The 9,328-nt window shown below is 50.3% G+C and overlaps 1 protein-coding gene across 2 annotated transcripts; it reads left to right on the top strand.

Annotated features, from left to right (window-relative positions):
• The first annotated feature begins 2,372 nt into the window (after positions 1–2,372).
• On the top strand, positions 2,373–9,038 carry Iba57 (iron-sulfur cluster assembly factor IBA57). Of its 2 annotated transcripts, none has more exons than XM_031354220.1 (3): positions 2,373–2,770; positions 7,283–7,623; positions 7,824–9,038. In XM_031354220.1, the coding sequence occupies exons 1-3, from the start codon at positions 2,430–2,432 to the stop codon at positions 8,216–8,218; spliced, it is 1,077 nt and encodes a 358-aa protein (XP_031210080.1). In that variant the 5' UTR covers positions 2,373–2,429; the 3' UTR covers positions 8,219–9,038. The 2 variants fall into 2 exon arrangements, with proteins under 2 accessions (XP_031210080.1, XP_031210079.1); XM_031354219.1 differs by having other exon boundaries at positions 7,256–7,623.
• The last annotated feature ends 290 nt before the right edge of the window (positions 9,039–9,328 follow it).

The raw sequence follows: 9,328 nt of genomic DNA, 5'->3' as shown, positions 1-9,328 counted from the left end.
AAAGAAGCAAAAGCCATATAAAAGGCTCTCCTGTCATTAAAAACCAAGCCAAACCAAGCCAAACCAAACCAAACCAAACCAAACCAAACAAAAAACCCCAACCAAAACAACAACAACAAAACCCCAAACAAAGCCCAAGAGTTTGAGACTGCTGGAATAAACAAAAAGCTACTTTTGAAAAATCTTGGTATCCTGTTTTTTTTTTTTTTTTGTTCAGAATCCCACAACACTGGATCCAAGAGCCTGGAATCAAGCCCCCTTGGAAGTCAGGCCTGAGCTGTTAACATTTTGAACTTAGATTGGGGCCCAACACTAAGCATGTTTTCTCCTTTTCCTTCTTTTTATCTGTCTGGATTCTGGCCAAGAGCTTAATAAACATGTTTCTCCTGAGACTCTGGGCTCTCTGTTTCTGTTACCTTCATTTAAACGCAAAAGGCATTGACTCTGTTCTCTAAGCAGCTGTAGGAATGTGTTGCTTACCCACCGACTTTCTATTTCTATCAGGGTTTCTGTTGCTATGACAAACTATTATGACCAAAAAACAAGTTGGGGAGGAAAGGGGTTATTGGGCTTACACTTCCACAGTCATCCATCATTCAAGGAAGTCAGGGTGGGGGAACTCAAACACGGGCCAGGAGCTAAGGCAGAGGCCATGGAGGGGAGGGGGTGCTACTTATTGGCTTGCTCCATAGAATGGTTTGTTCAACCAGCTTTCTTATAGAATCCAGGACCACCAGCCCAGGGATGACCCCTCTCACAATGGGCCTGGCCCTCCTTCATCAATCACTAATTTAAAAAAATGCTATACAGGCTTGCCTGAAACTAGATCTTATGAAGGCATTTTCTTAATTGCAGTTCCTTCTTCTCAGATGACTTTAGCCTGTCAAGTTGAGATAAAAAAAACTATCCAATACACCTACTTTTTTTGTAGGTTTTCTCTCAACTGTTAATTTTCTTCTCCCCTACCCACAAAACAGGGTGTATTTGTATAGCCCTGGCTGTCCTGAAACTAGCTTTGTAGACTAGCCAGGCCTTATAGTGATCTGCCTGTCTCTGCCCAGCCAGTGCTGGTGCTAAAGGAGTGAGTGAGCCCCTACTGCCAAGCTCCAAGTCCATTTCTAAATTCTTTGGTTAACAAGACTGAGAACACACAAAAGGGAACTCCAGTTTCCCTGGTTGCAATATGATACAATATGCCCCAAAGAACCAAGAGTCCAGTCTCAAAGAGACATCCATATAGTTGTCTTCGTAGTAACATTACTCCTGGCTCCAAGAACCAAAGACTTCCCAAGTGCCCACTGCCAGCGGAATGCATAAGGGAAAGGTAGGCATTCACTTAATGAAATACAATTCTTAAAAAGGGAAGGAAACTCTGATACATGAGGATGGATGCTCCATGAAGAGAGAGCCAGGTGCAAGAGGACTAGAGCTGAAGGTCCTCAGAGGCTTCCAACCCATAAGGACAGAAAGTGAACTGTGGGCACTAGGGCTGGGTGTGTGTTCTGGGAGGAGTCAGTAGGGCGATGAGAAAGTTCTGGAGCTGGACGGTAGTGAGGGCTATGCAGGCTTTTTGAACAATGCCCATCTGCACTAAAAGTGGTCTGCTGGCTTGTTTTCATCAACTTGCCACTTATCTGGGAAGATCAACTCTTCAGAAAATGACTCCATAAGCTTGGCCTGTAGGCAGGCCTCTGCTTACATCACAACAGTGACTGATAAATGTGAGAGGGCCCAGCTCACTGTGGACAGGTGCTCCTGGGTTGTATCAGAAAGCAGGCTGAACAAGTCCTAAGAATCAGGCCAGTAAGACTCGTCCTCCAGGGCTTGGGCTTCAGTTCCTGCCCTGAGTTCTCTCGGGAAGTGGGTGTGACCTGAGAGTTTTCAAATGAAGTGAACCCCTTTTCTCCCCAAGTTGGTTTTGGTCATGTTTATTATAGCAATAAAAAACTAACAGTGGTGAAGATAAAAAATTCTCTACTATCCGTATTTAACCATGAACTAAGAAATGTGTAAATTTTTTCCTCCTTTTTTTCTGAGCTGTCCTGGGGATGGAAACCATGGCTTTCTGCTTGCTAAGAAATGCTCTACCACTGAGCTATCTATCTCCAGCTTTTTATTTGGATTTTAAGTTGCCCAGGCAGGTCTTGAACACGCATCCTCCTGCCTCTGCCACCTGAGAGGCTGGCTGGAGTTGCATACCAGGACCAACATGAGATGACAAATTTTACGTGTATGTATTTATCACAACTTCAAACGGTTTGAACAGGAGCCAACTGAGGAAAAGGTCATCGGGTGGCTCCAGCCTTGGTGTTTATCTGGGCTTGCGCACCCATCGACTGGCTGAGACCCCGCCCACTTCCCCCCCACGCACGCGCATCGCTCGCCGCCACCGGGGACCGCTGTGGTGCCCGCCTTCACTAGCGCCCAAGATGGCAGCGGTGGCGCTGCTTCGGGGCGCGGCTGCGGGGCGCAGAAACCCGGCTTGGCACTGGCGGCCGAGCGAGACCACGAGGCGCTGCCTAGCTCGTGGCACCGGCCTTCTCGGCAGCAACTCCACGGACGGTGTAGCCTGGACCTGCTTCCGGCTGGACGGGCGCGCCTTAATGCGCGTGCGCGGCCCGGACGCAGCGCCCTTCCTGTCGGGACTGTTGACCAATGAGCTGCCGCTTTCGGGGCCTCCGACCGGCGCGGCTCAGCCCTCTGCGCGTGCGGCGTATGCCCATTTCCTGAATGTGCAGGGACGCACGCTCTACGACGTCATTCTTTATGGGTGAGTTTGGGGGCAGTAGGGCGGGGCAGTAGGGAGTTTAGCGTGCTGAGGAAGCAGGCTAAGCAGAATCCCATGAAGGGTGTCCAGGATAAGATTTCTAGGGAATACTGGCTAGACACCCTTGGGAAGAGGCTTAGTTAGATAACTCTGGAAATGGCTTTCCGAGGACCATCTAGATTTAGGAAAGGAGTCACCTAGAGGAGGATGTCCTATGGAAGGCATCCAGGTTGGGCAAGTTACTTGCACAGAACCTTGTGCCTGGGCCCTTAACCAGTCAAGTCAGAAGCTGCTATACACTGGCTTCCGGAGTTAAGCATTTTCAAGATGGGGGCTTCAGCCTTGTCCCTCCCTCCTCACTTCTTAGAAAGATTTCATGGTCCTTAGGGCTTTATTTAAAAAGCCACTCTGGGGGCTGGTGAGATGGCTCAGCGAGTAAGAGCACTGACTGCCTTTACCGAAGGTTCTGAGTTCAAATTCCAGTAGCCACATGGTGGCTCACAACCATCCGTAATGAGATCTGATGCCCTTGTCTGGTGCGTCTGAGGATAGCTACAGTGTACTTACATATAACAATAAATAAATAAATCTTTAAAAAAAAAAAGCCACTCTGCACAGCCACCCTCTCCACAGTGACAGATTGCACCAGTGTTCTGAGAATCCAGTGTTTTCCTTCCTTCTGGTTCCTCTTTGTAGTGCTAGCTGTTTGCCTGTATGGTCTCATCATCTATACAGACCTGACTTACTGTAAATAAGTGGGAGTATATGGAGACTCCTCATATCTGGAGAATAATTCCTGAACCCCCGAGGGTGGCCATCCCAGGATGAAAGTGGTCGTTGAGAACTGCCACCAATGCAGCCATGACAGCATTATCCAATAGTTGTCTGCATTCTGTGGGGGAAATCTAGAGGTCTGTCTCTAGGTGCTGAGAGGCCCCAGTGATGTGCTTTCTAGAGATCTTTTTTCCACATTACTTCCCTTAGTGAATCTCTGAATCTAGAACTAAGTCAGCAAATGACAACCCATGCTACTTTGGTATATAGAGTTCTGTGAGAACCCTGGGGCTGTGTCTTCCAGCAGTATTACGGCTGTGGTGGCTCAGGGCCTCAAGCCTAAGCCAGTCACTGCCCTTTGTAGAAAACATGCATTGACTCCGTACTGGAGGCTTGGGTCAGACCGCATTTCCAGGACGCCATCATCTTTGTGTATTGTCAATAGGCAGCTGGAGTTTACTCAAGCGCTAGTCTTTGGTGGCTTCAATTCCTTGTGGTGATTGGCTGTGGTTGCCAGTATAGTGGCAGTTGCCATCTATAGTGTTGAAGACCCTGAGTGTCTGTAGCCTCAGTCCTGCAAGTGTTTACAGCTCTTGTGGACCTCGTATAGGGATTCCTCTCCTCTTGGCAGCACCCAGTGTTACAGCTCTCCTATGGGCTTCGGAAGTTGTGATTCCTTAGCTGCTGATACCAGCGATTGTCACTGCTCCTCCGCACAGGGTCTCAGACCCTTGGCTCTAAAGGTTTGATTGACAGCTCTCTGGAACTCTTCAGTGACCTGGGCCTGCAGTTTCTCTTCTCTGGCTCTTTGCAATCTTTTCTAATTCTTCAGTCTCAGCTTGCTGTCGCTCTTTGTCAGCCATCTTTCTTCCTGCCTAGGCTGTTGTTGAACTGCTCAGCTGTTGCTTCAGCTGCCAGACAGCTGGCGGTCTTGCTTTCTCTGCAGCTCGGCTTGTCAAACTGCTCAGCTGCTGTCACCGCTGCAGTTCCACTGCCTCTGCTGACCTCTGCTGTCTCTGCTGCTTCTTTCTCTGTTACCAGCCCAGCCCACACTACTGAAAGCAAGAAAAGAAAATGGAGAGAGCTGGGCGGTGGTGGCTTTAATCCCAGCACCTGGGAGGCAGAGGCAGGCGGATTTCTGAGTTCGAGGTCAGCCTGGTCTACAGAGTGAGTTCCAGGACAGCCAGGGCTACATAGAGAAACCCTGTCTTGAAAATACCAAAGGGGGGGGGAAAGAGAAAAGAAAACAGAGAAGCCCTTTCTTGCCCCTTCTGCACCCACACTGGGGTAAAAGCTCAGGAGAGTCTCCCCACAGCCTCACTAAGTGAGCCTTCACAGCCTGTTTGTATAGCCCCAGAAAGGATGTTTGGACCAATCCCAGACCTGCCTGTCAGCAGCCTTCCTAATGAGTGAGGATTGTGTTTTGGACAGCCATAACCCCCGCATCTTCAGCAATAGTTACAGCAGACCCTCTTCTAGGTTACCGGGGAGATGCTGTCCATCTGGCCAAATTGGAAGTGGTTGTAAGATCATCTAGAGTTCCCTGAGACTTGTAACGGCAAAATGTCTGATAAAAGTCATTTTAAACAACCTTGGTGGAAGCTGTTCTGTCAGCAGGGGCACCCTGCTGCATGAAAGTGCTGATATAAGGTCGTCTGGCTCCCTGTTTGACAGTCTTTTTGCTCAGGGCAGCAAGGGAGAGCCAACACCCGCCAGCTAGAATATCACCCATCCCCAACATCTTTGCTTATTCATAAGAAAATAAACATCAGGGCTGCATGCGAACAGAATGCTAAATAAATGGTAGGACCTAGCACTATCTAGGTACAAACCTTTAGGCATGTCTGTGAGGGAGATTCTAGGTTTGGATAACTGAGGTGAGAAGACTTGTCCAGAATGTGGGTGGTACCATCCCATGGCCTGGGATCCTGCACTGAATGAAAAGGAGAAAGCAAGCTGAGCTCCAGCATCCATCTCTCTCTTCTTCCTGATGCAGATGCAGGGTGATTGGCAGCCTCGAGTTCCTGCCTCCCCACCCCAGTTCCCGATAATGGACTGTGCCCTTGAACTGACCTCCACTAAACCATTCATTATGGCTTCTTTTCAGAACTTGGTTGCGGAAGTGAGAAAAGGGACTAATACAAACACTAGTGGGTGTTTGGTTGTTGTTCTTAAAGGACTTCGTGTAGCTCAGTTTGATCTTGAGTTCCATATGTAGCAACCCTGATCCTCTAGTCTCCACCCCTGAAAAACTGGGATTATAGGTGTATGCCACCATACTCAGCTAATAGTGATTAAAAAAAAAAAAAAAAAAGAAAAAGAGAACCCTCTAGATTTTTACAGTGCTCAGTATTGTTTCCACCTCAGGGATAGGCGGGTCCCTCTTATCTACCTCATGTATTTCTTTCTTTCTCTCCTAAAGCTTTCGTATTTGCTATGTTTCTTAATTATCTAGGGCTTTCTGATTCAGTAATTTTCCTACCACTTTGTCTTCACCATGGAGCCAGAGAGGCTGTGAAGTCCTGTTCCAGGCAGGAATGTGGACAGGAGCCTGGCTGAGAGCAGCCTTCATCCACCCTCAGTCTCTGGGTAGTATGCCCTGTTGGTATGTCTGCTTTACCCTGGTGGGGAGGACTTGAGCCAGTCTCATCCCTCCAATTCCTACAGAGCATCAGACCTTTGTTGCATCCGCCTGTGCACAGGTCATCTTGGGTCTCTGTGATCTCAGGCTACTTACTGTGTTCCAGACATCCTGTGATTGGCACTGAGAACAGAGAGGTCAGAGGAGGAGACTGAGGCAGGTGCCTGGGTATCCAGTCACCTTCACAGGACCTGTTACCCAGGTGGTGACTATACACTCTTGGTCTGACTGGGTCTGTCCGCAGCATTGGATAGTCGTAGCGCCTCTTGGTGTATTCAGCCAGTCCTTGGCAGGATGTGTGGTACTCAGGCCTTGCCTCCTACTTGCCCCTTAACCCCCACAGTCTCTGAGAAACTAGGGCTCTGCCCTCTGTCCTCTCCTAATCCAGCGGGATGAGATTCTCCATCATGAAGCCTAGGTGGTAGGAGGCTGGGTCTGCATCAGCCATTGTAGGGCCGTTGGGTTCAGCAGCTACCCAGGATAGTGCCCCTTTTACATCTGTCACGGTTCTGCTGTCCATGGCAGCTGGGGGCTGCCTGCCTTGCTGCACAGCCATGGTGCTCTGTGGTTCTTAGCCGTGGTGTGTGGTTCTGTCTCCACATGAGTTATGCAGGTACAGCCCCATGTGGATCTGGGTGCACTCTCTATGCCTAGGTCCCATTAGTACATTTTATAAGCTCAGCCCCGTGTGGACAGACGCTTTTGTGTTTTCCCCACAGTGCACTTAGCCGCCTGTGTGTACATTCCTCTGGAGGTGTCTTATGTAGCTGGGGGCAGGGCTCTATGCACCTGCCCTAATGTGGCAGAGCAGACCTATACATTTGAGGTTATGGCTCTGTACATCTCCAGTGGTGTTTCTGCCTATGTGGAGGCAACTCTAGAGGACATGACATGATAGCCTCATGTCATTGTGGGTATGACTTTTAGTCTACCATAAGCCAGCAGTGGATATAGCTCAAGGACACAGACCACACACTGGAGGGGCAGCCCCATGTGGCCCCGGGGTAATTTTCTCTCTGTGTTTTATTCTTCACAAGCTTGGTAAGCTGGCAGTGGGTAGGAACTCCTGCCAGCTCTAAGCCCATGTATATCTTCTGCAGACTCCCAGAGTGTACGGAGGAGGCACCAAGCTTTCTCCTGGAGTGTGACAGCTCTGTGCTGGGCTCCCTACAGAAGCACCTCTCTGTGTACAAGATCCGGCGGAAGGTCACTGTGGAGCCACATCCGGAGCTCCATGTATGGGCTGTGCTATCCTGTGCCCCCCAAACCTCTGAGGCTGCACCTCTAGAAGAGAGGGTAGAAGGCACCACCATGCTCATCCGTGACCCCCGGACTGCACGGATGGGGTGGCGGCTTCTCACCCAGGATGACGGCCCAGCCCTGGTGCCTAGGGGACAGCTTGGGGACCTCCAAGATTATCACATGTACCGGTACCAGCAAGGTATGAGTAGGGCGGAGAAGAACAGCTATGCCAGGCTGGCGTTGGGGAGGGGTGGGGAGGTTCATGGAGGGGGCAGGTGGACCCCAGAATGGGCAGAAGGGTTGGTGGAGTTGGCCTGCAGGGCTGGGCTTCATAAATTGCAGGCCTGTACTTCTCTCTGGACATGTTATGCTCATTCTCTTGGTGTTTGAATCCCACAGGCATCCCCGAGGGAGTCTGTGATCTCCCCCCAGGGATGGCCCTACCCCTGGAGTCCAACCTGGTCTTCATGAATGGTGTGAGCTTCACTAAGGGCTGCTACATTGGGCAGGAGCTGACGGCCCGGACCCACCACACAGGTGTCATTCGCAAGCGCCTTTTCCCTGTGAAGCTTGAAGGCCCCCTGCCTGCCAGTGGCATCAGCCCTGGCACCTTAGTGGTGGTAACTGCAACAGGCCAGGCAGCGGGCAAGTTCAGGGCTGGCCAGGGTCATGTGGGACTGGCTTTGCTGCGGTCAGAGACAATCAAGGGGCCTCTCCACATCAAGACCTCCGAGAGCCAGCTGGTGGCTGTGACTGCCGTGGTACCGGACTGGTGGCCCACAGCTGCCAAGTAGCTGGATGCTCTGGCGCTCCACTGGCCTTAGAGTTACCAGATGCCTTTGAGCCTCTGCCCAAGGTCTTCTGCTCTATATGCTGCGCCCTGTTGGGTATGAGTCCCTGCTCCTGTGGTGGCCTTCTGAAACACACCCACTAGGAAAGTTCCATGTGTTCCAGGCTACAGATTGACTGATGCCTCCTACAGAGGGCCTACTCTTGTAGGCTATCCTCTCTTGAGAAGTCTGACTGAGAGCCGAGTGACCACCTGATGCTGGGAGAGAAAAGGGTCTGAGCTCCTGTTTGGACCAGATTCCAAACGAGATTTTACACAGTCCATATGCCAGGTCTATAGGCCTATGTCGGGCGCCAGGTCCCTTACCTTGTTTCCCCTTGGAGGAAGGGACTCTGTGTACCTGCAAAGTTGCTGGGCCAGGCTTTGTGTTCTCTTGAAACTCATCTCAGGGCAGAGATTGTATAGGTTGTATGCAGGGTCTGGAGGTTTGGATCCCTTGCATTGGGAGATGTGTTCTGTGAGGCACAGGGACTACATGTCTACTGTCCCAAGAGCTCTTTTCGCTCCTCAAAGTGAGCTTCTGTCTTTTCATGGAAGCTCTAGGAGGGGTGGAGCCCAGGGCTCAGGTCCATCTGGGAGGGGCTTCTGCTCGGCTGACCTTTTTGCTGGTTTGGGATATCACTATGCTTTTAGTAGGGAGTGACTTGCTGGCCACTGGTGGGGTGCATACCTCCCTCTGAGCCACTTTTTCTAACCTTTGTAATGTGAACTGGGGGTCTCGTCACAAAGCCCAAAGACTAGTAAAGTGTGGTCTGTGAACAGCCCTTTTGGAACTCTTGTTTCATTTCGGGCAGGTTTGGTAGAACAGGCCATGGGACAGCTGTCCCTGGAGGCCAACTGCCAGATGGAAGCATCCCACTATTGTAGCTATGTAGCCCTGGTTGGTTTTGAACTTGAAATTCTGCCTCAGCTTTATGAGTGCTAGATTGATAGGCATGCACCAGTGTGTTCACAAGACAAACCCATGTCTCTTTCAAGAGATGTATTTTGTTTTTATGCTTTAAGTGTGTATGGATGAATGTCTGGGTGCCTGTAGAGCACAAGAGGAGGGTAT

This window comes from Mastomys coucha, unplaced genomic scaffold (assembly GCF_008632895.1).
Source record: "Mastomys coucha isolate ucsf_1 unplaced genomic scaffold, UCSF_Mcou_1 pScaffold5, whole genome shotgun sequence".
Taxonomy (NCBI): Eukaryota; Metazoa; Chordata; class Mammalia; order Rodentia; family Muridae; genus Mastomys; species Mastomys coucha.
Note: the sequence above shows the minus strand (reverse complement) of the source record. Positions and strands in the feature narration are given on the sequence as shown.

Bases quoted from the DNA above. Each gene is read 5' to 3' on its own strand.
- Iba57 (XM_031354219.1), top strand. From the start codon at position 2,430: ATGGCAGCGGTGGCGCTGCTTCGGGGCGCGGCTGCGGGGCGCAGAAAC. The intron at 2,771-7,255 runs GTGAGTTTGGGG...AACTCCTGCCAG, and splicing joins TACGACGTCATTCTTTATGG to CTCTAAGCCCATGTATATCT. The intron at 7,624-7,823 runs GTATGAGTAGGG...TGAATCCCACAG, and splicing joins CATGTACCGGTACCAGCAAG to GCATCCCCGAGGGAGTCTGT.